The following is a 27,826-nucleotide window of genomic DNA, read 5'->3' as shown; positions in this document are numbered from 1 at the left end:
CGATATTTGGATTTCACCCAGTGGAAACACTTTTTTGGGGTACCCACATAGTGTGACTAGACTATTAATGACTTGCAGTGAATATATTGGACTTACACCATTTTTAATAATGAATCTGTTTTGGAAGTTTCTACTACAATATAAAACCGTATATCACTGTCTTTTTAGGACATTTACTTCTTACGTAGAAAAAGTAGCTGTAGCTAACTTATGTCGCTGTTGCAAAAACATCCTCTGTCCGAATAAGCTCTTGTTTTAAAGTGATTTTTGAAATACATTTCCATTTACATAATGAAATACACTCACCAATAAAACAATGTTTCCACTATTCAATTTTTCGGTATAAAGCTGTGGAAACGCAGTAGAAAGCCATTGGAATAAATTATTCTTATCGATGACGTGTAATAAGCCCTAATCGATTTATATTCTTTGAACTCATCCCTGACGACTTTTAGATGACATTTCTTAAGGAAATTAAAATTGAACACCGTGTTCTCTAGTGTTCTATTTATTGTAAAGTTATATTTGACTATCTGACAGATTTATTGGCGCAATTAGGGAAGCAGTGAGTAAATTGTCAACGAATGGCATGTATTATTTATGTGATAAACCCAAGAATGGTTTGATTACCAATCTACAAATATTTGCCAATATGTTTATAACTCGCAACCGTGCCGGTTGGTCAAGCTTCCAAACTGCAAATAAAATCAAATCCAAGGATTTCGACTTCTTGTACAATCACATCTGGAGGTAAGTTGTTTCTGTAATGTGTAAGTGTATATTTTTAGATTAGTCCGCCATATAATTACTTTTGTATAATAAATGTATTAGTCTTCATCGATATGTTTGTATGCTTTGGCTTGTTGTAACTGCTTATTTTTCTAAGTTATCTTCTAGGTTTATATTAAAGTTCAAATCTTAAGTGCTAATAATAATTTCGATCAATTACAGCAATTATCACTTATCATTGAACATGAAAATAACATCAATTGCTTTTTATTAGCATTTCGATGTGCCTTGATTTACGCCTGATCTTTTGCAATTTTTACAACGACAACAATTTTATTGGGCTGTTCAGAAATTTATTGGTTTTCTGAACTTTTAGTTTTACTACCAGATAGTTCGTTTCCATAGAAAATAAAAAATGCTTGTTTTTGTTATTAACTTCCCCCACTGAGAATGGCACCCATGAGGAAAATTATTTTTATCATAATTCATTGAGAGAGTTTTCATGCGCTGCATTATTTGGCATTTTGCCAACTGGCCACGCCACAGATTCGCTTGAAAATATTTTTAGTGCGCCACGCCCCTTTTTGATAATTATTTCCCAGCTGAACGGATGAACGCGTGTGCAAACACTTTTCAGACAAATGGTTTTTAATTGGAAATTTTGTTTGGTTTTGCAGGTAAAATGACTGAAAAATTACTTAAAAATATTTTAATTATATCTGTACGTATATTTTCCCTTAGGAATTCATTCTTTCTTTCTAGATCAAACTATGTCTTTATAATCCTTTGTCTCTCTGTCTTTTAACTGACTCTTGACGTTTTCAGACTGACTATCCACTTTTAATAATAATGCACGATAAAAACATTTTCTTTCTTTCAGTAAAAGGTATATTTGCCACTTAAATGATATTTAAATAAAAGTAATACAATTTTACGCGCCATTTTAGCAAAACCTCAGTTGAGTTTGTTTCAAAACAAAAGCATCCACAATCACCTACCCCAACAAGGCCATTAAATGTGCCAACGGTGACCCACTTTCACTGCCCAGGGAATGTGAACAGCTGTCAGACATTCTGAAATATTGGACAACCCTTGAGACATGCCCAGAAACGATAAACCAAGAGGCAGTGGACAGAAGACAGAGGCCACCAACGCCTCCCATCGCTCATCCGACTGAAAGCGAAATAAAAGACGGCAACCGGCAAACATGGGGAATACTTCCGATTCAGGCTCGCTATCTCGGAGTGGACTGAAAGTGCGATCGCCCACACATCAGACGTGAAACAAAAGATCGCTTGCCGGGCGATGATTAACTCGATTCGGGTGAGACTGTATTCCTTTTTTAATTAATTTTTTTTAAACATACATCAAAGAGTCTTTTAAAATAAAAAACAAAGAGATTAAAAACTAAATTTGTTAGTAAGAAACAACAAAAAATTAAATATTTAAAATATTTAAAGTTACTTCTGAATAAGTTTAACTAAATATCGTAAAAAGTTCTTAACAAATTATTTGATATGTTCGGTAACATTTTTTTCAGGTTTTCAGGTTCCTCATAATGTCGATCAATGACTATATTAGAAATTAAAATTGAAATTACAAAGTTTCGGAGAACTCAAGATTATCAATAAGCTGTTTTTTTTTACCCGGAACTGATAAGGGTTCGGAAGTCATACTTTACGCACTGCTAATTATTTACTTTTTTACTTTACTTACTTACACCGGAATACTATAAGGTGAATTCCGGTCAAGCGCAATGAAATATGGCCTATGTTTCAATAAAAAGGACAAAATTACATGTGGAATATATAAAATATTATACAGTATATAATATAATGGAAAACTATGTTTAGGTACCTTTAAAAATATTTTTTTTAATAATACATTTGAAATTAAAATATAGTACGTATATTAGCTCATAAAATTCCATGCACATTTCTCCAATTGAGTTGGACCCCTTACATTAACTATTTCAGCATGAGGAGATTCCAGGAACTGAAATAAAAAGTTAGTTAGTTAGTTAACACTTTAAAGGAAATAATAATAAATGACCAACCCACCTTATATTGCACCTCTTCATAGTTCTGTAGTACCAAATTAAAAGGCTTATGTGAGGTGACACCATTTCGCCTTACTATATTCATGAAGGGCTCTATGAACAAACAGCTTACGCAATTATATAGGCGTAGAATTCTTATATTTTTACAACACTTTATAGTTTCGAGTACATCCATTTCATTAAATTCGTCTGTATAGTGCGGATAATGTGCAAAAAGTAACTCCAGATCTTCTAAACTCGTTGAATGTAATGAAATCCAGTTAGTCAGGATAAAATTTGGATACAAATAGAAATTACTTCTGAATCGCAATGATCTTAGTTTTGGAAAATGTGGCAACATTGATGGAATATAGCAAAAGAAGATTTCTATTTCTTCCAATTCGGCGCAGGGCGAATCTTGACCATAACTTTCGGAAAGATTTATGTTGGAAATAAACAAAGTACGAAGTTTTTTCACTGGCGATAAAATTTCAAATAAATTGAAAGGCGTAGGGTCGCGTTTTATTGTAAGGCTCAGGCTTTCCAAGGCAACAAGCTTTCCAATTAAATGAACTGAAAATGTATTATGCAATTAATTAATTCCGTTTTATAAATTAGAAACTTACTTTGATTGATTTCGACTCCGTGTAAAAGTAATTGGCTTAGCAAAGGAAGATGTGTCAGGGCGTTTATAATACTTGCAGAGGCTTCGCAATCTTCATTAATATGCAGATGAACAGATCTCAGGTTTTTTGCGTTGGACAGCAAAAAAGTTATTTCCAAAGCGTTTTGATTGTTTACATTCAGAAGAACTGTTTGCAAATTAGGGCAATGAATTTCGATTAGCTTGAATGGAATTGTATGGTTATAATCCCAGGTACCATCTATTTTAAGAACTTGAGAACCGCAAGATGTCAAAATTGCTGGCCAATATATAACTGATATTTTTCGGGTTTCCAATTCTGTACATTCATTTTGATTGAGCCAATTCAATGCTTGACCAAATGATGGATATAATTGTTTCATGGTATCTTCCATTTTAAGTTCGTGAAATATTTGATCTGGCTCTTCAAAAACCTTAAGACTGTTGTGATCTTTCATAGCTCAAGCTTCACAAAATAAATCAACCTGTTTGCTGAATTTAAAAAATTTGACTGTTTTGAAATTCAGCTCATGGCGATTGTTTAAGCGATGCTCAGCCCTCTCATATTTAAGATCGTAAAAAACGGCTGATAACAACCTAGAATTAAATGATTATATTTCTTGATAATCCGTTTCATTGGAATTGAAATCTCGCTTCTGTTCAAATAGTGTGAAATGAGTCATACACTTTTTAAAAAATCTAAAATTTGTTTACTTGGAAATACAAATGTAGTTATCGCTAATTATTTTCACAATTTGTTATTCTACTTTTATTTATTGTTGTCAAATATTTTCGGAATATGCCTTTAATATGCATACCCGCGCTCAAGGCTTTTAACTAAATAAAGCAAATGAGTCTAGTTCAGTTTTATAAAAACAGTTCTCCATGGAATATCAACAGTCGGCTCGAGGGGTATACGTATTCGAGTTCGATATTTGTAATAAGGTCTTTAGTCATAACGAAAGCGGATGAGCAACTTTATCGTTGCAATCGGCGAACGTCTTCGTTTGCGTACAAGGCAATTTATTAATTATGCATAAATGGCAAAGACCCTGCTGAAGTTGAGCGAGGGATGTGGGGAGTTGGGTTGGCAGCTCGGCGGAAAGTTCAAAAAGCAATCAAGTTCTGAGTGCCGACAGTTCCCAGCCGATTGTACAGTTATGCAAACAGAAGGACCGACGGAGCGGGACGGGATCGGTGGACTTTATAGCCTGACCAACTGAAGTTAAGCTGACAAAATGCACTTCAACTGGAATCACCTTAAATGGCAGACAACACACGTCTTTTGTCGTTAAGCATTTTATGGTTTTATCCCTTAGTTGGCAAAAGTTTTCATCGGAAACCATTTGACTGGGCAAAAGTTCTTATTTGCTCCCCTCTTTAATTTGGGCGCAATAAATTACACTATGCAGCATCAAAAATTAACCTCGATGAATGCTATATTTTTGGATTCGTTACGAATTCCCAAGTTAAACTGCGTTTTCCAAAGAGTTCCCCGACGCAAGGATTCTTAGAAAAAGGACCTCAAAGTTCGAAAAATGCTGAAATTGACCAACTTTGCGGAGCTCTCAGAGGCAAATGGATGCATGGCTTGGTTCGAAGTTAAAGTTTTTTAAAAGATACACCCTTTATCTTTCAAACCCCATATATAAAATAATTTTAGGATTTTTTTTAAGGCAGAAATAAATTTCAAAAAACATAGTCAAAAAACTGAAAAAAATTGCAGCTGCGGTAAAAATAGTAGCAGTGTTGCCGCCTTGTGTTTTTAAAAGTTTGATGTTGTAATTTTTTCTTATCAAATTAGTCTAATAGTAAAATTATAATCAATACAATATTACCAGGAAAAGATCAATTACAACAACAAACTTTTAAATACACAGGGCGGCAACACTACTACCATTTTGACCGCAGCTGTATACTTTTATGTTTTTTGACTATGTTTTCTAGAATTTGTTTCTGCCTTAAAAAAAATCTTAAAAATTTTTTAAGTATGGGGTTTAAAAGATAAAGGGCGTATCTTTTAAAAAACTTTAACATCGAATCAAACCATGCATCCATTTGCCTCTGAGAGCTCCGCAAAATTGGCCAATTTCAGCATTTTTCGAACTTTGAGGTCCTTTTGCTAAGAATCCTTGCGTCGGGGAACTTTTTGGAAAACGCAGTTTAACTTGGGAATTCGTAACGAATCCAAAAATATAGCATCCATCGAGGTAAATTTAAAAAGCACTAAAAATGCTGCACAGTGTTATTATAAGGGAAGAGAAGGGAAAAAATTAGAATCCATTACTAGGTCTTCTACCTGCGGTTCGAGATCCTCAAACTCCGATTCCCTTCCATGTGTTCTCAAGTGCCTCGGTCCTATCTTTTTTCTGAACGCCCCGACACCATCTTTCTTTTTCCCTTTTCCGTGTTCTTCGCTCCTTCGCAAAGTTTTAAATTTCTTGGAAATAAAAGCCTGGACATTAGTTTTCGTCCTTACCTTTTCTATCGCTCTACGCTCGGCTGCCCCTTTTTATTATTTCTGTCTTCTTTGGGTTTTCGGGACAGGCAAAATTTTGCAGCTACCTAAGCCAACAGACCAGAGTCAGATAACCAGTGGGAGTGAGACAGACAAGTCGAAAAAAGGGAGAGAAAGATGCTGAAGAAAATCTAAGGCACGTTACGGTTGCCTAGTCTTATAAGTATACTCTTTAATTGCCCGTAGATCGCCACGAATCTGTCGATTGCTTCATGTTTTTAATACCAAGTCCAGAAATCGTGTAGATCACCACGAATCGGTCGATTGCTTCATCTTTTTAATACAATATCCCAAAATCGTGGTCAAATTAAAAAAAAAAAAAAATAACACCATGTTTTAAGTGATCATTTCAAAATTTTCGCTAAGAATGATTTAGTTTTTATCATCTGACTTTTTTTTATGACTTCATATTACTAGTATTTTGTTTATAAATTTTAACAAAATTATTTTATGCTTCTTTAATGTTTAATAAGTCTTATAAAGAATGCTCATACATAGGTTCGTTCTGGATTTTGGAGGATATGTCAGAGTATCTCAGATTCGACCTATTGGAAATCGGTTCTTCGTTCGTCTTTCCCGTGTTATCTGCTCAGTCGCCTTGCCATCGACGCTCTGCTTCTTGGCCTCTGTCCGTGCGTTTATTTAATTTTTTATTCGGGCTTCACTTGTCCCTCATACGCCGTGTGGTTGTTGTAGTTGCTGCTTGGCTGCGATACGAAACCGTGCAGGTGTCCAATATTTTCTTTTATACCGCGTCATCGGGCCAAAGAAAGAGAAAAAAATCGAAAAAAAGATCCAAAACTAGTTCTAGATTTAAAGCCACTCCCCCCCTTTTGACGCCCCTGCCGCGTCTCGCTTTATTTCGCCTATATTTTCGATTCGATTGCGTATAACAAGTTTAGCGGTCTCGCTGTTCCCCGCCCTCTTTTTCAAACCGTTCTTCGACTTTATATAAAGTGCTTTGCATCCATGCAACGTCGTTTCCAGACCCCACACCTCCCGTTTGGGACCAAACCCCCTTTCGATCCTCACTTCTAAGGCCCTTTCCTCTTCATACAGACATATATTATTGTTCGCTTTTAATTTTTGTTTTGATTCTACGCATTTGAAACTTGTGCAGTAAGAAAAGATTTTTAATTATTGATACAGTAAATGAAATTTGATAATTAAAAAAAAAGTTAGTTTCGGAAAATAAAGGAAAAATGTTTATTATATCTATAATAATATCAAAATGTATTAGAGTTTTATTTAAAAGTTTTTTCGGTTCATAAATTTAACAACATTTTTCCCCAGTGTGATTTTGATTAATATTGTATGCATGTTGGACTGAGGTTCTTAGGCCCCATGTGGAGTGGCCCGTCTTCTTAATATTTCCTCCATGCCTTGTAATTACCCAAATTTGGCGTCACTATCCGTTAAAGGGTTTATTTGTTAGGATTAGGAAGGGGATAGACAGGAAAACGGTTAAATAAAATTGAAGTTTATTTATGGAATTGCCCAAAAAATGTCTAAAAAGGTTCGATAGACTGATAATAAAGAGATAGGAATTAACAGAGTGAAGCAAACTTAGTATAATCATTACTTATTATTTCGGAAAATTAAAAACTTAAATTTCATTATTTTTTGAAACTGTGAAATTAAATCACAAAAAATCTATGGTTGGTGTATTTATAGATTTCATAATTAGGAAACTTAAATTTATTATGCCAGATGCTCCTCATGCTGGATCCAGACATCTTTCCAGTACAGATGATCAGCGGAGATCTCAACCGCCTGAGTATCGTCTTCCAGAATGCGTTCAAAGGGATAATCCAGGGGTAATTCATCCCAACGACTGATACCCTTGGTGAAGTCACAGTTTAGTTCGTTGCCCTGCCGAGCCTTAAAGTCGTAGACTGTGGCCACAATTAGAAGTCGCATCTTAAGGGGATTTTTCGTACCTCCCCGCGGTAAAATCAGCCGTCTAGGGAATCCACAATTTGGAGTGGAAATATTCAAGGGGAAGTCATATTTCTCCCTTTCGGCCAACTTTACGAATTGATGGAGTTCAGTGTATGAGATGTGATCGCCAATCAGGCCTCTAAACTCCTTTGATTTCCTCGTAATCCTGTTAATTCCTGGATATATCACAGTTAAAAACGAATCCAACTGATAGAAGGGCTCTCTTTGTATGGATCCTTTTACCGGAGTGGTTAGAAAAATTCGAAAAATGGTAGACTGCGTTTTGTTGCTTGATACTTGTAGATTATAGTTGAAATCCTTGTGCTGCAGTCGAATCTGACGTTGTTGCAAGGTAAAGGGCCACACAAACTGTCCTGCTAGGTAAAAATGCTTGGCGTGTAGGATATTACTGAGATCTACATCCACTGGCTGATCGTAGGTGATAAGGGGACTTATTTGCAAATCATCGATGCGAAGATCACTGGGAATAAATATTTTCTGAGTAGAGGGTTGGAAGACCTGACGATACCAACGATATGACTGCAAAACTCGCTCAGCATAATAATAAAAGTTATCGGACCTTAGTGAAGTTCGAGTATCCATTAAATCTTCTGGTTGGATAATTTCTTTTACGGTTAATTTCGTCCAATCGTATGGGAACAGTTCTGCAAGTCCAATCAGCCAATTGTTGTCCTTCTCCAAATTAATATAAGTACCATTAGAGAGTGGAAAACTTCTAAAGGCAATGGCATCACCAACTTTTGCCTCCAGTTCCTTAAGACTTTCAATAATCATTTGCGTAGTTTTCGAGGACTTTTCCTGGAGTCTACGCTTCTGTTTTCGTTTATTCCCAGCTGGTCTTAACCTCTTATAAGAGAGCTTTTGGCCATAAAGTTCCAGTTTATAACGTGCTAAAACTTGACTTAATTGATAGTAACACCATTCCTGCAACTCATCTGACTTTTCCTCAGTCAAAGCAATACCCACGTTCAGATTATACCAATATGATTGCCAACCAATATCCTCCAGCAAGTGCTGTAGCTTATTCTCCCTTTTCTGTTGCTTCATTCTGAGAATATTCACATCGGCCATGGCCTGAAACCATTCAATCGAGTTTCGCAGACCACCTTCCAAACTTAAAGGTTCAATTTTTTGCGGGTGGATTTCCTTAATGTCACTTAAATTCTCGTATTTTATCCAGTTGGCAAAGTTAAAATTTCTTGCCTTTCTTAAAGTTTTATCATCGTGATATGTTTCTGGCCACAATTCATAGACCTTGGGCATAACCAGGGCCTGATAATCCTCTCTTTTGAAGATAACTTGGGTCAGAGCTTGAACAAATACTCCCGGATTTAGGTGAACTCTTGCCCAGCAAATATTTTGCCATAAAGTGTACCAATCTCTTGAGTTGTAGAAAAAATGAAAAAGTCCCAGCGTTTGTTGATAATGATCGGCATAGAGCGGATTGTAGTATTCGTTTCTATGTAATAGTCTTCCCGAATTAAATGCCTTATAAAACTCGATCATATGATCGTTGTAGACCTTAAATTTGTAATAACTGGATTAATGATATTTCAGTAATTGTTTGCCCTATACCAACCACATACTGCTCCTTATCGGTTACCAACTGCGCACCCAATAATCGCCATTGTTGGTTCATTAAAGGCTCGTGTACATGATGCAGAATTTCCAGCAGAAAACGCTGTTTTTCCAAAAAGTAACGATTACCTAAAAAATGTTTTCAAGATTTACAGTCAGCACGAATAATCAAATTTTCAAAAAGTATACCTATGCCATTAGCAAAAACTTCCCAATAAATATTTAGACTTAGGAAAGATAAGAGGACGCAAAGCCTCATCGCACTTGTTTACCACACACGATTTGAAAATCAACTGGTGGCTGCTGGCAAATTGCATTTTGATTAGGCAAGGTATAGCATTCGCCTATATAAATAGCCTTATCATTCAGTTCGCAGGGTGGCAAATTTGAAATACATACACAATCCTACTTATAAAATTAAATAATATTAAATAATCTAAAAGTAATGGTCAGATCATTGTTTTGTTCAATAAGCAAGACCTAAAATATTTTATCATATTCTGCTGGGAGCAACAAACTATTTTCAACTATATAGCTTTTTGAAAATAAACAGATCTTTCTTTTATGGTGTAAAAACAGTAAATTAATATGAGAAAGTAACATAATTTAATTAAATTAATATTTATAAAAGAATAAAACTGTTCTTTATATTTTTTTATAAACAATTTCCTTGAAATTATTTTGTCTTTATATAATTAATCATTGTTAAATTAATCATACTTAATTTATTATACCTTTTCTTTTTAAATAAAATAAACACTGGCTACTTTTCCCCCATAATTGGCTATTGTTGGTTAAAGTATACTAAAAAACTGTAAATAAAGCGGAAAATTACGCTAAGAGATACCCACAGAAGCGAGTCTCATTTGCCTATTAGTCACCAAGAGTGGCACAATAATGCAAAACGATTTTCGCCAACCGAGTGGTTATCCCCGCCCACCGGCGATCGCTTCCCGCTCCTGTTGCGAAAATGTGCGGACATTAAATTGCCAACTCAGCCGCTTTCTGGGGCCTCTGATGTCTGATTTCTGATGGCTGCTGATGACTGGATGGCGGAAAAAAGGGCAAATTATAATGCGAGAAATGTTAATTACAGTCGACGCGACTCGGATGTCTCGGTATCTGGCCCATTGTTCGCCCAGAAATTGGCGCATTAATGTAAATCGGCAGCCAGGCATGACGGATTATAGGAACCCAGACCTAGTCCAGATGCAGGCCGACCAGTAAATTATCGTCCAGTTACGCCAGTATTATGTATAAGACACAAAGCTCTTTGTTTCCACTCCCGGTGACAAAACGTTGCGCTTGAGGAACTTAATGAGTTGGAACCGAAACGAAAGGAAGCAACTAGCTACTCGTACCACCCAGTAACTACTGTCTTAGCGCTGATTGATTCTTACTGATGGTGGGCAACAGTCTGTTGGGTCGATAAGCCTGTTAGGACCGTTACCGATCAGGGAGAGCTAGTGCTGCCTCATGAAAACTGATTACCAAAGTCTTAGGCCAACGAAACGTGACAAACTCCCGGTGAATTTCGCCTATTCATTGTCAGTGTTAAATGCCAAGTAGGTGCACTGGAAAAATATTCGACATTTTTGTGACTAGTGTCTAAAATTTATTAGGCTTTTTAAAAACATTACAACATTTTTAGGAACTTATTCATCCTAAATTTCATTGATTTCGAATTAATTAAAACAAGCATATAGGAATTATAACTATTCTTTCAATAAGTAAAATGATGTACATTATTTTGTAAAATATTTGACATTTTTGTGACTTGTGACTAAAATTTATTAGCCTTTTTAAAAACATTACAACATTTTTAGGAACTTATTTATCCTAAATTTAATTGATTTCGAATTAATTAAAAAAAGCAAATTGGAATTATTACTATTCGTTCAATAAGTAAAATAATGTATATTATTTTGTAATGCCCAAAATTAAATAGATATTTCTTTCAGTGTAAAATATCGATGCACAAATCCCTTCGCACGTGCATAGGACCCCCGTGTTTTCCACCCGATTTCATCCCGTCTTCGAACCTGAGTGCTTTGCATAATATTAGCACATTAACTGAGATCGAGGATCGCGCATTGCTGCATCTTGGCGCAAATTTCAATGGGCTTGCCATCATCAAATCGCCATAAATCGTCACATCTGAGAACCCTCAGGGGCCATGCGCCTTTCAAATGTCATCACAATCTTTTTGCTGGCGTTTCCGTGATCCTTGGCCCCGGGAGGCTTATGAAATGCAAATTACTTTTCAATAGCGCGCTTTAAACGTCCCTAGCCCGTCTTCCATCTACGCGCACTTTGTTCTTTGTCATCGGCCTGATGATTGCCCCTTTTAGCGCATTGGAATCGTATTTAAAAAGTCATTATCGGGCGGATCCATCCCCCTACCATTTCTAGCGCATCAATCACTGCGCCTTTTGTCAACCTTCTTTTTTTGTTGGGTCATAAAACGGTTGGAAAGTGGACGTCTTAGGCACTAAGCATGAGATCGGTAGGGTAGAGTGCATAATAAGCTGGAGTATAGATTTAGGGATCTCTGCTGGAGGTTTTCTTATGTTCTAAGGGGTGTTAAGGGCTTGTAAAGAAAATTTGGTGGGAGAACTACATACTTAGCTTTAATGATCTTTTTCTTTTAAATTATTATAGTCATGGTCCTATCAAAACAGAAGCTGAATAATATATAATTGCCTTAGATTGATTGAGTTTGTTAGAGAGTTTTAAGATCCACTTTAAACAACATGCCATATTAAAAAGTTTATTAAATAGATATATTTCAATCATGCGTTGTTTAACTACCAGGACTTCCTATGACTCACAAGACAATAAATCACGTGGTAAAGCTTAAGTGATCGCAATGACTTCGATTACCACCTTGAAGAGGTTACTCAACCGCTTTTAGCTGCCATCTAACTATTTTCACTCACTCAGCTATCTGCCAACCTCCATAAGCTTCTTATTTATCGTTACTTTTTTTGGTGTAAATATTTAAGGTCTGACGCATACGACGGGGTCTTTTGGAATGGCATGTGGACCTCGGGCACCTCGTCAATGGCAAAATGTGTAACCCAGCACAAATGAATCATCGGAGTCGGGCCAAAAAGACCAGCCCAGACCGCAGGGCCCCGATCGGTAGTCGGATGTTTTTAATAAGGCAAGCGACAAACAACCAGAAATTGGGTCAGCCGAGATAAATACGAGTAAGTGTTGTTTAAACATACACTTAAGGAATTATTTAAAATAATTTTAAAATTTGTCATAATTAAAATATTAAAATATCCAATCACTTTTAAACCTTAACATATTAGCGCAAGTTTAATAAGCAAAGTATGTCGAAATCAATTTATAGAAATCGATAAGAGATTTCTTACGAATATTTCCAGTCGCATTTATTAAATGTAGGCCTCAAGCAATCTTCAACTTTTTTACTTTCTTTGTTAGATTCAAAAACTTATTGTAACTTTATGAAAAACCTTTTAAAGACCCTTTAATATTTTTAAAAAATATTAGTTTCATTTAAAATGATTTCGAAAATTAGTTTATAGAAAGCTGTTCAAAAAACTCAAAGATATTTTTCAAGTGCACATAAATGGAGCCGATTTCGGGAGTTCTTTTTCGAAATTTAATACACTGATGGATATGGGAAGGGAAAGGAGTCCCGAACAATGGCAGGGCTTTCATGCGAACTGTCAACTTGTCACGACAATTAAGCAAGTCGATGGCTATCTGGCTATCTATCGGCGGAGCATCAGGAAACGCCCACGCATGCCGGCCGTCTTAAGCGTTAAACAAATTAAATATCCGATATGGGGGAGGGAGGACTTATTGAAATACGACACCAATCGTAGTGGATGCATCAGGTAGAGGCGGTGACCCAATTCGCTCTGCACTTGCGCGACAATTTTGGTAAACACAGAACCCTGGGCTGACCCCTTACCACATCAAAAAAAAAACCCCATCTTTTTTGTCAGCTCCAATATTTGTTTACCATTTAGTTTATTATGCTGTGTGCGCCTTGGTTCTTTGCCTTGTTTGATTGCCCTTATTGGACTTCGGTTCGTTCCCTTGTGCCGTGGTGATTTTCAATTCAAGTTATGATTATTATATGTTGGGAAAGTCAAATAACGGTCGCTATAAGTCGGGCCATATGCATTCAAAGTCCCACAATTGCCGGCGATAATTTCAATTTGATGAGTTTTCAATTGGGTTTCCCAATGGGTTTTTTGATCTTTCTCGCTGGGTCTCTGAGGTGTTGGGAAGCTTGTTAATACGCCAAATGCTTAACAAATATCGTGCGTTAGTTCTCTATTGTTGACATCTATGAGAATGATGTTTTGAATAAAGCTGAATTTATGCGATATGTGCATGGGAAATTCGAGAGTTAAGTGTGATGATATTTACTTATGAAGGTAACGCTCCAGGAAGATTCGTTTAAAACCAATTGTAAATCGATTGATTTATGATTATGAATTATTTAATTAAATCTTTCAATATAAAAACTTAAAACTTTACTATATTATTTTGCTACAACTTCTAAAGAATTTTGTTAAATTACTTTTTATACTGGTTTAATGGTTCCTAAAATTATAAATGCATTTTCTGCCCTAAATCGAGAATCACCGTCGCTTCATCAGCTGCACAGTTAACCCAAAAGAGTTGAAAGCGCCAAATCATCGCGAGGATTAACACCAATCGACCAGAGTCACCGGGGATCTCTGCCCACCTGAAAAGTTCCCATCGTTTTACGTGATTTGTTCTGTGTCAGTTTCCTTTTCTGCGTGTGACAAATTTACGGGCAGTGACTTTCGTAAATTGAATTTTAATAATTTTTTGGAAACGCTTCATCACTTTTCATATAAAAACGGGAACACAAGCGTATGAATAAATGATCGCTAAGAGTTATCTAGGTACGGTTATAGGGAGGATCATAATACCTTGGAATACTTCTCCCCCTTTGCTTTAAGTGCAAAAATTAGGAACAAGTCTCCCTGTTGTCTGCTACAGCAGATATCTAAAAATAACAAACAAAAAAGAGATAAAATATTGTAAACAAAATTTTCATTCCCCTTTTGCGCAGAAAATTCTTTCTGTTTATAAATACAACTGCCGCACGATTGTCAAAGCTGACAATTTATTTTTAATCAACAATACGCAAAGAAAAAACTCAGCCACAGTCCGCATATCTCGTGGATACGCACATCTCAGTGTCATTCCATTTTCCCCACTTTGGACAGGCATCTCGCAAATACATTTTAAGAGAGATACGGCCCTCTATTAGGTAAAGAAACTATATTGAAACCGAAGGGTAGATCACCGTCAAATGGAATTTGCGGTTGCGGATCGCTTAGAATTTTCCAAAACATCTAATTTAAGTTGTTGAATTTCCCGTTGCATTCAGTTTAATTAGGTTTTTTTAACTTTAATGATTTTATAGATCGGGTAAGGTCTTTTTATTATAATTATTTTAATTTTATAATAATTTTTATTATAATTTTTTTTTTGTTAAATTAATTATGAATTTTTTTTTTTTAGTTTTTTACATTTCAAAATTGTACATCTTATGTTAAAAGGGCCTCCTATCTGCTTAAGCTCCTAACCCACTTTGGAGGTTATCTCAGCGACCCAGAAGTGCCACCCAGCCAAGCGGATCGTTTGCTCCAGAGAGCCACTGACCATCCACCCAGATCCCATCCCTTGGGCGGCTCTTTGATCCCATTTACGGAGAGCGTTTGGAAGTCGCAAAACTTACTGGAGCATAGATGAGATTCGCTTTCGTTTTGCGGATCGATTTCAGAGGAGGAAGGCTGTGTAATCATAGCCTTGGACCAACCGAGGATCACACGTTTTTAGTTTTTTGGGCCAGTGCTGGTGAGCAATTACAGTAATCCCAATTAATACGCGGCAGTTGATCGGTTTCCTTCGGATCGTTTCGCTGCGAGATCGTACAGATGTGGCGCGTGCTGCATGCCACCCCAGTATCGTATCGCCTTGTATCCGTATCTTTTTCTTTTGCCGGCCTATACTCGCCCATCGGGCCACACTTATTATTGTCCATCTATTTGTCTTTGATCAATCTCTGCAGTTGCAGTTGGGTTTGCAGCAGCAGCGGCCAGTAGCTGAAAGCCCCGAACCCGCAATTATAAATGGCAGCCCGCAGAGTTGGCCACAATAATTGCCCCAAAGGGGAAATCGGCAGCAGTAACTACTCCAACTTTGTAGCTGCAGACACGCTAACAACTGTGGCGTTTTCCTAGGCGGTCGTACAATATGCGAGGCGTTCTATGACTTTTATCGCACAGTTCTAACTAACTGCAGGCGAAGCTGTGATGAGGGTAATCCAGGCACTCCTTTCTGGTCACATTCAAAATAAACAAACTATCTAACTGTTTTTCTTTCATGATTCTTGGCCCAAAGCAATTTACATCACCTATAAGTCATTAACTGATTTACAAGGAAAGCCCATTAAAGATGTTAATTTTATATGAACAGCAGATCCAACTGAACATCTTTCATGATATATATAAAGTATTTGCAATCTTATAAAACCCTAATATTTTAGGTTACTTTGGCTTACCCCAACTACAAGTGAATATTTTCCCTTTACAAATCAATGTTTTTCTACCCACTGACGAGTCCTGAGAATCTTCCTTTAGAACGCCTCGGTGTGGCATACCCAAAATCAATGCACTTGGCCAAATCGATCGAGCCCACTTAAATATGGGTTGTGCTCTTGGCCTCGAATTGCGATCGGTTTCGAAGTCGGGGTCTGCGGCAGCATCCCCATACGTGGCCAGGCCCTTTCCCCCACTAACCTGGCCAAGCTCAGGCATATAATTTCGTTGACGCGCAGAATAAATGATAAATGCAATCATTATAAGAAACACAGCCACAGCAGAGCAACGAAAACCTGGCGAACACGAACGCATGATTAAAACTTTGGCAAAGATGTGAGGAGATGGGATGAGGACTGGCGGATCCACGATGGAGTTCGTATTCCGAGGCGTTGATGCGGAGCTCAAGATACTTTCTGCACTTCAAGAAATTTGGGGGTAAGTATACATATATATTTTTTGATTCATGAATAAAATCATTTAAGGCCAATACAATAATTTTAAGTTAAAATCAAAAATCATCAGTATATGATCAAGAATTTTCATCAGACATCAGTCAATTTTTTTTTTTAGGGAGAAAAAATAGTTTTATTTAGTAAAGTACATGCTATTAGAAGTTGTAAGTAATATTTGTTGAATTTTGATATTTTCTCTAAGTGTTTAGACTGGGGACCATCCAATGCGTGCGGCCGTTTTCACCCCGATCCCTCTGAGTTCGATCGTGATACGCTGACCGAGTGCAGCGCGAATGTTTTATGACCAGTCCCGACCCAGCCCGGCATAATTTGTTAGCCCGGCCGAGTGGTCCGAGGATGCTGGATCTGGATTTGAATCTGGGGGCCATGCCTCCTCGCTCCTTTCCTGTCCGCCCCCTTTTGCACAGAAGCTGCTCGATTGCGTATAATTTTTTTTCGTCTCCGTTTCATTTTATTTTTATTTTATTTTGGGTTTCGCTTCTTCATTGGCATCATTTGCCTGCGGGGCATAATTTTTGATGGGCTTTTGTCTGCTTCTTTGGAACCCAAAAGCCAAAAGAGATATTGTAGCGGGTAGTACCCTACCTGGGTAAAAGCAAGATAGTTTGGTTGGAAAAAGGTTTTTTGTTTAGCACCGAAAATGTGTTTTCAAAAAAATGTAAAAAGAATTATAAATTACCTTACCTTACATTTTCTTTATTTCCACTAATTTGAAAATTATCCCCAAAAAACTGAATTGTTTTACATGAAATTTTCTTTATGACCAGGTCAAAATTACCTGGCCATATATCAAATTAAAATTGATCTTAAATAATGTAAAACGATTCTTTATAACAAAACTTCAAGATATTTAAGGGTATTCCCTGCCAGCTTAGTCGATCCACTTGCTCCACTTTCTGTGCGAGTCCTAACAGCCCCACCATGCGCATCAGTCTGAAACTCCGGGCCGCTTCTCAATCGCTTTTAGTGGACAGTGCGCATTTGCTTATTCCCTCGCATACGATCAGGAAATATGCTACACATTTTCACTTTATGAAGTTCCCTCCTCGGAACCCCAAACCCTTTTCATAACCTCGGGCACCACAGGAGCAGCAGCGGTTGAAGCGACAGCGAACGCCCCTCGGGCCCCAAATGTCGGACTCAGCATGAATATTTTATTTGGCGAAAAAAAGGTTGGATGGATCCAGCTGAGCTACACGCAAAGAAATATATTTTTTTAAGAGTGATACATAAAAACAAAACTCCATCTTACTGATATCTTTCCTATTCAAATGTTAAAAATTAGGTAATTTTTGTTATAATGTTTATTTTAGTTTTAAAATGTATTTTTTAGTTCTTAGAATTGGGTTCTGTGTAGACTGATGGGTAGGGTGAGGATTGGTTTAGGGATAGCGATTGCGATTGGGGCCTGGGCCTGGGACTGGTATTGGTCTTGTCTGTCATGGACATGGGGCGCTGATGAACGTCGTTTCGTGTCTGGCATCTTAAGGTTGCCGTTCTGTACCCTGCACTTCTAAAGGGTTTCGGGTATGTTAAAACTATAAAAGTACCACGAATATATTATTAGAAGAAAACTATACTCCTCTGAAAGTATGTTGCTAAGCTTTTGTCAAAAACATTGGCATAATTTTTTGACTTTCCTGACAATAAATAGTTCAGTTGACCTGACTAGGGCTTATATAAACTTTAAATAAGTTATGTGTGTCTAAAATGGTCTGTAAAAGTTATTTAGATTATGTTTTCAAAATGTTGGACTAGTTTTCTGGTTTATTTTAAATTTCTGAAATTTTCAGCCCTTTTCTAATTTGGTATTCTAAACTTAAAAATTAATAACAAAATATCTGAATATAAGTAGGTTGTCTGACCATAGGGTGTTTATCTTCGAGATCTTATTTTTCTGTGATCTTCCTTTTTTCGTTGTTGTTTGGTTTTGCTTGGCTTGGTTTGATTTGATTTTTTGCCTGGCAATTCTTGGCTGCGCTGTATTTTATGCTCATTTAATCTCGCTGCGCGTTTTTAACACATTTAAGGAGTTCTTGGCAAAGGGAGGGGTTTGTGGGGAGGAGGAGGCAGCAACCACCACATCATCGATTATGTTGATCTTTTTTGTAGCGTTTCATTTCGCTGTCCGTCTCTCTCACTCTGCCCTGCCTCTTGGCTTCAACCGATTTTTTGTTTAACTGCGCACTTTTTCTGGACCGTCGGAGGGGGAGGGGCGGGGAAAAGGGGGTTGGGGGGTCAGACAATGGCCGAGACGAGAGGTGGCTCGCTACCTGTCTTACACAAAATAAACGCACCAGGTCTCTGCCAAACCCCCTCCTCTACACCGAGAGAAAATAATACCGAAATGAAGAAAAACATTTTTTATTTTCTGTATTATATTATTATCACGAAGTATTAAATTAATGGGAAAGAGATATTCCGGTACCGAAAGGATTTAGATTATAAATATAATTATGTTAATAAAAAAAGAAGTTTGTATGCTGTTCTTTTGCCTTGCAATTCGTTGAAAGATTAAATATAAACAAATTTATTGTCAAATTTGTGTCTATTATAAAAAAGTCAATTTTTATTTCTAAAAAAACGTTTGATGATTTATTTCTAAAATTAAAAACCTATGGGCTAGATATTACACAAATTAAAGGTTACACCAAACAACCTTAATTCCATTTAACTACCATTTTCGCTCACTGCATTTTCCCTCCTTAACGTTTTCTCTGTCTTTGTAACATAATTTTTCCCTTCCCTCTGTTTGTTTCCAGTTTGGAAACCCTTTAGGCGCTCATTGTCAGCTCAGGTTCTTCGATTCTGTTTTTTTGTGTTTTTTTTTTAACGAAACCAGATAAAAAGCGAAAAAACGAGAAGTGAACAAACTGCCAGAGATATATGATTTCTTATTGTAAATCATGACATTTTGTTGCTTTCTGGCCCGGTAAGTTGTCTGTTTTCTGGCTACCGTTTCGACTGTTACGCCGCGTTTGATTTGCGACGGGTAAACGAACAGATGGACGGACGTATGGGTACGGAACCCACGCGGCGTATTATTAACGCTATGCAATCATCCCATCTCAGAAAAATGGGGTTAGCAGCAGGAAAGAACAGATCCTACATAATTTAAGAACTGGAAGTGACGCATTTTGCTTAATAATTATTTTAAGTAGTTTTAATAAAGTTATTTGAGGATAAAATAATATCATTACCAACTTTCATTTTAAAGTGCATAATAAAATGTATACTATTTTAAGAGCAACACTTTAAATACAAATTAAAATCTCTAACCATTTATAAGATTATTTTAGGATATCCGAAAACCGTATAAATGTACTACATACTAAATATCTCTCTCTGATGCTAGTTTACCCCCATTATAGGCGATTATTCATGCCCAATCGGAGTCAAGGAAACCCCTCAAAGTGCCCTTCTTCTCAGGCTTATTCGAGCTATTAAAACTCTTTGAACTACTCGACGGACCCTATCCTTTTGGTACACAAATTACCCCAATTCAGGTGCTACGGGTAACCCTTTTCTCTTCTTGGGGGAAACTGAAACAAAATGTAAATAAAATGGCCACAAAAGGGGGTAAAGCGACGAAAAAAAATATTTGCCCGCGGCCAAGTTTCACTTTGACACCTAAAGTGTGCGCGCATACCCCCTATATGAGAAAAACCTCTTTTTCCACACCCCCCGCACACCGCATTTTCCAACCCCTCCCACCAGCTGCCCTTGATGCGGCGCCCCTGTTCGTTTATTTTAATTTTTTGTTCGCCTGCGCTTTCGTTTTTCAGAGAGCGAAAAAGAGGGATTTTCTGTTTTGGTTTTCCCTCCAGACAACAGGCCACATTTGCTGGCACCCCCGACTTTTCCGCTTTTCCGCCCACTCTCTGGTCTCCCAGTTGGCTCAATGCTCAATAGGTCTTGCGCTTGATAGGTCAGTGACCCACTTGGATGCGTTGTTGTTATTCACCATCATCATCATCATGTTGCTGGTGATAATGACGTTGGGATATGGCTCCGGATGATGTTGCTTCAAATGGCAGGGGAACAAGGGTCAACACTGGCTATGTTGTATTCTAAACGTTTTTCCAATTAATTTATATATTTTGCATAAAAAAAATCGTTAACAATCAATTATATTAAAATGGTCTTACAATTAATTTTTTATATAATTTTAAATGTCATATTGAATTTAAAAAACATTCTTGTTTCTAACAGTATGTTTTTTTTTTAATTTGATTCAATATTTTAAATTTAAAAAATTTTTTACGCAGAAATTACCCACCAAATTCCAGACTCTTATAGTTGCTTTAAAAAACGGTAGGTCGATTTTTATTTTAGACCTTAAATAGTTAAATAACTATTTATTAAAATTATCTAATATGTGGAATATAAATGGTACTACTATAAAGTAGCGACAATTTAGTAATAAATCTAACCCCATTTAGGCAACCTTTTCAAATGTTCACTTCTGTACAAATAAATACTCAAAGTCAAAGGTGTGGCTCACTGTAACCCCTCAGCCCCGCCCCCTTTTGGGCCTGCGGTTGCGCCCCTTTCGCCCCACCACCGCCCCCTTTTCAGCACAGCATCAAGTTCCCCACATCATCATCATCGTGTTCTTTCCCCCGATTTCTTCCTTTTTTTTGTTTAACTTTTTTTTTTTGCTTCTCCACAAAGTCAACGTTCTTGGCGTTTTCGCAGCTGCTTCGCTTTGCCATTGCCCCTGAGTGGGGAGAGAGATGGGGCAGGGAGGGAGTGGGACAGCCTATGCTGGGTTCGCTTGTATGGGTGTGTATCTGTGTGTGCTTGGAGCTGGCCAAGATTGCGGCACATGTGACGCTTTAGTCGCGTGCTGCCTTTCGCTCCTCATCTGCTCCTACTGGTTCTTCTTCTTTTTCGTTTCCATCATCTGCAGGGCCTCCGGCACTAAAAAAAACAGAGTGGATGCCAAAAGTTATAATAAGAATTAATCTGGCTTACTTAATTTTTAATTATTTAACAATACAAATATTTTAAATGTTATAGAATTACATGTTTTCTTACAAAATCTGTAAGAATTTCCAACCTTTCATCTAATTTCTGCGTTACCAAATATAATAGTGTACTGAACTTCCAAGTAAAATAAATCATTTATCATCAAAAATTTAATTTTAAATATATAAAAATTGGTTTATATATTATTATTCTGTAAAATTCTTTTCCGTGTATGCAACTTCTGCCGCGCGCTTCATTTGCAGCCACTGCAGTTGCAATTGGCATGGGCGGTGCGAAGGGGGTGGTGGTAGGGAAGGGGGCGTGCTGCCTCTGCCTTATCAAGAGCAGGTCATCGGGAGATGGCAGATGCTGATTGCAGGAGGGGGGCTCAGTAAAAGAAATGAAAAATGGGTGGCCATAGAAAGTGTAACTTCTTCAAGGGAATAATATTTATGCTGCTGGAAAGCTAGTTCGAGGGGGAAACTGGGGCTCTAAATCAATAAATTGATAGGGGAGTGACATCCACATCCTGGAGACTCTCAAAGATGGGCCTGTTGCCAGAATCCATGGCACACGTGTATGGTCCCCTAATAAAAATATTTCATAACAGTTCCATGAACCGAAAAAATAGCACTCGTGGTTATAACATAAGTTACTTTTATATAAATTTATATTAGCTTTAATCTACTTTAGAATCGTTATTCTATACGTAACTATGTTGGACAATATAATGTTTAAATTATTGTAAAGATATTTCAACCAAAGTGTGTTACTTGCACATCTATGTATATAATTTATTCCCAGCAGAGCAATTGTGAATAACACAATTAATGACAGTTACAAGATTAATTTTTAAATATTAATTTCGATGTTTCAAAAAATATCAATTTGTAACAAATCTCAAATATAAATTCGACTTATTTACAAGCTACACGAGTATTTCATAGACGTCGAATTATGATCTTTTCGTTATAAATGATCAATTCTTATAAATAAAGTAATAATAAAATTAATACCTTTTCATCTCATTTAGGAGCTTTTCTTTAATATTACTAACAATTATGATATATGTATAATTTATAAATTTCTAAAATATTCAAATTTTTTAGAAATTCTTTCTTTATTTCTCTTTCTCTTTTCCTTTCACTCCTTGGCTCGCCCTGTCTCTGTCTGTGCGTTAACTTTCCCGTTTAAGTGACGATCGCGAGCGCTTAATTTAACGGTAATTTGTGTAGAACAGTCTACCGCCCCTTCGTCGCCCGTCTCGCTCTCACTTCCTGCAATCCCGCTCGGCTGGGGCCGCTGCGCAGGCGCACAATTTACTGTTGTTTGGCCTCCTCCTAATTGATTGCTCCCGTTGTTATTTTTATTATTGCCATTGTTGTTATTGTTCTTGCTGCCGGCTGCTGCTACTTATTGCAAATATGAATTTATATTTATTTTTATTGAAGCGAGCGGCAGCGTTTTCGTCACAATTTTTTGCGTAGCCAGCCAGAAATAATAGTAAACTCGAGTTGAATGCAGAAATTTATTTGTTTTCATTGTTGTTGGGCTGCAGAAATTGTGTAATAAATAATTTACGCTCGCTTTTGCAGCGTGCCACATAATCATATTCAATAATAATAAAAGCAACAGCAAAATGGGCTGGGCCCCAGTTAAGAGGGTTGCATACAGGGGGAAAAGAGACGGGTAGAGCGGAATGGAAGAGCGAGCGGGATGGAAGAGTGGAGCTTGTTTGGGTCGCTGACCCAGAAATGTCAAACAGGGAAGTCTTTTAATTTTTATTTCTCCATACTCCATTTGTTTTGCCTCTATCGCGTGGTGAGTTGATTTGTGGGACTTCAGTTTTGATAGGACTGGAGATTTTTTAAGTGTTCCTAGTCTCTTAATTTACCCATATGCATGAAGTTCTGAACTTTGTTAACAGAATACATACATTATAATCAAAAATCCAATTCATTTGTTATATTAAATGTATTATTTACGTTAAAATAACTTATTTATTTGGTTCTTTTAATGAAATGATGATTTCTATAACTTTTATGTGCTGTATTTATTTGAAAAAAATTAGTATTTTACAATATACATACTATTTTATTAATTAAGATGTATTGTTATTGGATGATAGAAATGTTATTAAAGTCAGTACGATTTATAAACCAATGATTTAAAATATAACTTTTCAAAACTGCGTTGTATCTTGGAGTTGATTTCATCACTACCATTCGAAGTACTCTTATCTCATTTTTTATTTGGCTTGTACAATCAGGAATTAAAATGGACAACACCCCACCCCCTCCTATCCAATTCACCGTATTATTTGTTTGTGTTTCTTTATGTGGACCCTGGCAGCCAATTCGACGACACTTATCACTCATATTACGCTTAATCAGTTTCGTATCCAAATATTGTTGTATATTTTTTGCACTGCCTGAAGTAATTGGAGTTGCAAATGGAAAAGACATAAACAGAATAAAAAAGCCACGCTAAAAAACATAAGCAAAGCTGAATAAAGACAAAGAATAAATCACAAAAATCGAGCCCCTTTTTCTGTTTAATCCCTGTTTGCCCCTCCTCCTCCGTTTTTCTCTCTTTGCTTTGGACTTCTTCGCATGTTGCATGCTCGCTCATGTTCATGTTTTTATGTTTTTTTGTGCATGTGTGTGCTTGAATTTCATCATCTTTGGAAATCCTTGCATAATGGGTCTTGAGTCGTTCGCTTATCGTTATCGCACTTTATCAGAATATTTTTGACCCTAATTAACCTTGCATTGGAAACATAATATTAATTAAATAAATAACAAGAGTTTTCTAAACTATTTGATTAAAAAAGTTGGTTTCTAGTTAATTATAAACATAAAACCATCACCAGAATAATTTGTAATTTTAAGCATTTTACCTAATGTAAAGACTAAAGTTAAACATATGTTTTTCTAAATAATTTTTTTTATTAACCCTAAATTGAGAAAAACTGATTTAATGTATAACGCTATTAACATTACATTAAAATCAAATGCATTTAAAACCATTAAACATACCATCAAATTTGAATTAAAAGCATAAAAATGTTTTACTGATATTTCGTAATATTTTTCAAGCATTTTCGCGCGCAAAGTTGTGGAAGACAGAGAAGAAGTTAAAGAGAGAAAGAGAGAGAGAAAAAGCCTGTTTATGGGAAGTGTGGGTGGGAGGGGGGAGGAATAGAAGAAGAGAGCAAGAACTGGTTTTTCATGTTGCCCAGTCAATTTTTTGATATATGGTGAAATTGAATAAAAAATAACCAATATCCAAATCAGAAATATTAAAAAGCAGACAGCACTTTGTTTTTGATATTTTAGATACAAATGTATCTCAGTTTTGGATTTTACTTTAAAAAATCCACATCTGTCTCAATAAACATAAAATATTTTCGTTAAACAACCTTTAACGTTTTTATAATTTTTAAATCAAAAAGTAAACAAATAAAAATGTAAGAAATTACGTAAGGCAATAAATTATATATTTTTTTATTCATCATTTACAAAATTTAAGAAAAAAAATATTCAAATAATTTTTATAAAATAGGAAAATAATATTTGTGTATGTAAATAGTAACGATCACTTTTCTTTTTTTTTAAGCTTTAAAAATTTTACAATTCATTTTATTGTATCCCCTTAAAAAATGATACTCCTTTTTTCTACTACCTTTTTAATACTTTTTGATCCCACTCAGAATCTACTCCCAATCCCTCATACTCTTTCTGCTGCGTTTTGAGACCTCTTAAAAACGCTCGGCCGCTCTCCCTCCGCTCTCTTTTTTAAACAAATATAAAAAATCAAAAGGCAAGAGCAAAATGCAATAGCAACAACCACAGGCGAAGAGCATTGTACAGTACAATTGCAGTTTTTGTTTTGCTTTAGCGTTCGCTGGGCAGCGCAGTCGGCGTCACTGCCTCCGCTTCGCTCCTTCTGCCGACTCTTCTTCTTCTGCATTTACCTGCTCAACAAGATCTTTGTGTACCCACTCACACACACATACTGCCCACTCACTCTCAGTTGAAACAAGAAAGAACGTTCTTCCTGGACCAATAGACTTTGTAATACCCTGTACTCGTTGATTGGGGGAAAATCTTATCCTTATCAAAGAGTATTAAAAAGGTAGTAGAAAAAAAGAGTAGTTTATTTCAAGGATAAGGGAGTAATAACTTTGTTTCCATTTTCCTAAAAATATTTTAATTATTGTTTGAAGATGATCTTTTTGCTAAGATCTTATTGTCCTGTCATGTTATATTTAAAGTAGGCTTTAAGCCTTGAAATCTTATGGGAAAAACAAAAACAAGAAAAACAATTTTTACGAATTCGAATATACTCCCCACTCAGTCAGTAAAAACACAAAGAGCAAGTTTTTTTTAAATTTTTTCTCTCACCTCCCCCAGCCCTCTCCCCCGCCCACAACTACCTGCATGCATGTGCATGTGCAGGAGCGGGAGCGTGCGAGAGCGAGAGAGATTGCGATTGCACTGGCTGCGGCCTACGTTGCGCCTACGCCGCCTCTCTGCCAGCGTCGCCGCCGACTCGCCGTCGCTGTAGTTTGAGGCTCCAGTGCGAACAGTTCTTTTTTAGCCGCGGAGCCAGTAAGACGTGTTTTCTGCCCTCTTTCTTTGAGTCTGCGACACGTTTTAAGTGCTCTTCCCCAATTGACAACAGCAGCAGCAGAGAAACAAAAAAAATAAACAAGAACCACCGTGACAAAAGTTGTTTGTGTTTTTAAATCAGTTCTAGACACGAAAAGGCTTGATGAAAAATGCAAAAGAATCCGAAACACTAACTAACCGACCGAAAACTTGACTTGAGTGTTGTTCGAAAAATCGAGACAAAAGAAAACAAATCATAAAAAAAACTGCACGAAAAAATGCAAAAGTTTCTAATATTCAAAATTTTGCACAAGAAATACAAAATCAATTAAAGTGAACTCTAACTAAAAGTTAAACGAAAAAAGCAAAACAAACCAGCGAAGAACAATCAGAAGCAGAGAAGTGCAAACAAAGAGCAGGAAGGAAGGAAACGGATAAGGACAAAAAGGAAGCCAGCGCTCACACACACACACCCTCACAATGGCCGTGCCCTTTTATTTGCCCGAGGGCGGCGCCGATGACGTAGCTTCGAGTTCATCGGGAGCCTCGGGCAACTCCTCCCCCCACAACCACCCACTCCCCTCCAGCGCATCCTCCTCCACCTCCTCCTCGGGCGTGTCCTCCGCCTCCTCGGCCTCGTCCTCGTCGTCGTCCTCCGCCTCCTCGTCCTCGGACGGCGCCAGCAGCGTCGCCTCGCAATCGCCGAACACCACCACCTCGTCGGCCACGCAGACGCCGATGCAGTCGCCACTGCCCACCGACCAGGTGCTCTACGCCCTCTACGAGTGGGTCAGGATCTACCAGAGCCAGCAGAGCGGTAAGTCCGAAAAGATCGTCAAAAAATATTTAGTCTTATGAACTTTAATTGCAAGCTTAGGGAAAAACACCCAGAACTTATCTTAGGGATCATGGAAATTTCCGATTGTTAGCATCTGTTGGATAACAAAACAAGGTGGTACTAAAAAAAATTAAAATAAATTCAGAAACTTTTTAGATCGAGCTAATTTTCAATATCAGAACTAGAGGTAAATCTTCAAAATCACAGGATAAACAAATTCAATGTTAAGGTTAGAATATAAACCAAATTCGAAGACTCCCTTTAAAAAACTTCAAGCCTCTTCCAGTCTTAATATTCTTAAAAATAGGTGTCTTTGTTTTTTCTGATAGAATTGCACTACAAAAATATTTTAAATCTTTTCAGAGCACAAACTTACCTAGATACTGCATTTAATATTTTAAAACCAAAATATAGAAATCTTTACAAAATAATTTTATATAATTAATTTTATATAATTTTTTTGCGATTCTTCCCCAATTTTTGGAAGTCTAGTAAACAAATTTACAACCGATCGCTAACTGATATTTTTATGTTTAAAATGATTATTAAATTATTTCACCAATAAAGTAAATAAATTTTACACGTTTATTGAAAGAAAACGATAAAGAGATCTTCGGAATTTAAACAACATATTTAAAACACCTCGTCTATTTGACCCTTAAGAAAAATATTTCAAAATCAGCGGAATATTACCTATTCATTAGTTTTGAACCTTTAAATATCTGTTATTCGTCAAGTTCAACATAAAAGTGATCTTTACATAACCCTAATGTTGACTAACAATTGCATTTAATTTTAGAATTATTTTAAGTTAAACCAGTTTTATCGGGAATTTTG

General features: G+C 36.7%; 2 protein-coding genes and 1 long non-coding RNA gene across 4 annotated transcripts in view; 2 read left to right on the top strand and 1 right to left on the bottom strand.

The window, feature by feature from the left end:
* The first annotated feature begins 114 nt into the window (after positions 1 to 114).
* Positions 115 to 16,126, top strand: LOC138912859 (uncharacterized). Its single transcript, XR_011418420.1, has 6 exons — positions 115 to 750; positions 952 to 1,406; positions 1,471 to 1,615; positions 1,677 to 2,052; positions 12,474 to 12,680; positions 15,013 to 16,126. It is a non-coding gene; the product is annotated as an uncharacterized lncRNA (long non-coding RNA).
* LOC108065173 (larval serum protein 1 beta chain) lies at positions 7,601 to 9,727 on the bottom strand. The gene is made up of 3 exons (XM_017153095.3): positions 9,658 to 9,727; positions 9,470 to 9,597; positions 7,601 to 9,411 (listed from the first exon to the last, which is right to left on the bottom strand). The coding sequence occupies exons 1-3, from the start codon at positions 9,725 to 9,727 to the stop codon at positions 7,630 to 7,632; spliced, it is 1,980 nt and encodes a 659-aa protein (XP_017008584.2). The 3' UTR covers positions 7,601 to 7,629.
* A 31-nt stretch (positions 16,127 to 16,157) lies between the features above and the next one.
* hid (head involution defective) overlaps positions 16,158 to 27,826 on the top strand; it is a 28,652-nt gene continuing 16,983 nt past the window's right edge. Inside the window, exon 1 of one of the 2 annotated variants that reach the window (XM_070214404.1) lies at positions 16,158 to 16,529. In XM_070214404.1, the coding sequence (XP_070070505.1) occupies positions 16,487 to 16,529 (43 nt within the window). In that variant the 5' untranslated portion in view covers positions 16,158 to 16,486. Of the gene's footprint in view, positions 16,530 to 25,929; positions 26,969 to 27,826 lie in introns of those variants that run through there. The other variant, XM_017153121.3, reaches the window with a different exon arrangement.

Source organism: Drosophila takahashii, chromosome 3L, assembly GCF_030179915.1.
Source record: "Drosophila takahashii strain IR98-3 E-12201 chromosome 3L, DtakHiC1v2, whole genome shotgun sequence".
In the NCBI taxonomy this organism is placed as follows: Eukaryota; Metazoa; Arthropoda; class Insecta; order Diptera; family Drosophilidae; genus Drosophila; species Drosophila takahashii.
The sequence above is the reverse complement of the archived record's forward strand: the minus strand, read 5'-3'. Positions and strand labels throughout refer to the sequence as shown.

What these genes read in the sequence shown, in the direction of transcription:
- LOC108065173 (XM_017153095.3), bottom strand. Translation starts at nt 9,727, where the DNA reads ATGAGGCTTTGCGTCCTCTTATCTTTCCTAAGTCTAAATATTTATTGG. An exon ending in AGTTTTTGCTAATGGCATAG is followed by an intron (nt 9,598 to 9,657) that starts GTATACTTTTTG and finishes AACATTTTTTAG; the next exon opens with GTAATCGTTACTTTTTGGAA. An exon ending in CCGATAAGGAGCAGTATGTG is followed by an intron (nt 9,412 to 9,469) that starts GTTGGTATAGGG and finishes TACAAATTTAAG; the next exon opens with GTCTACAACGATCATATGAT.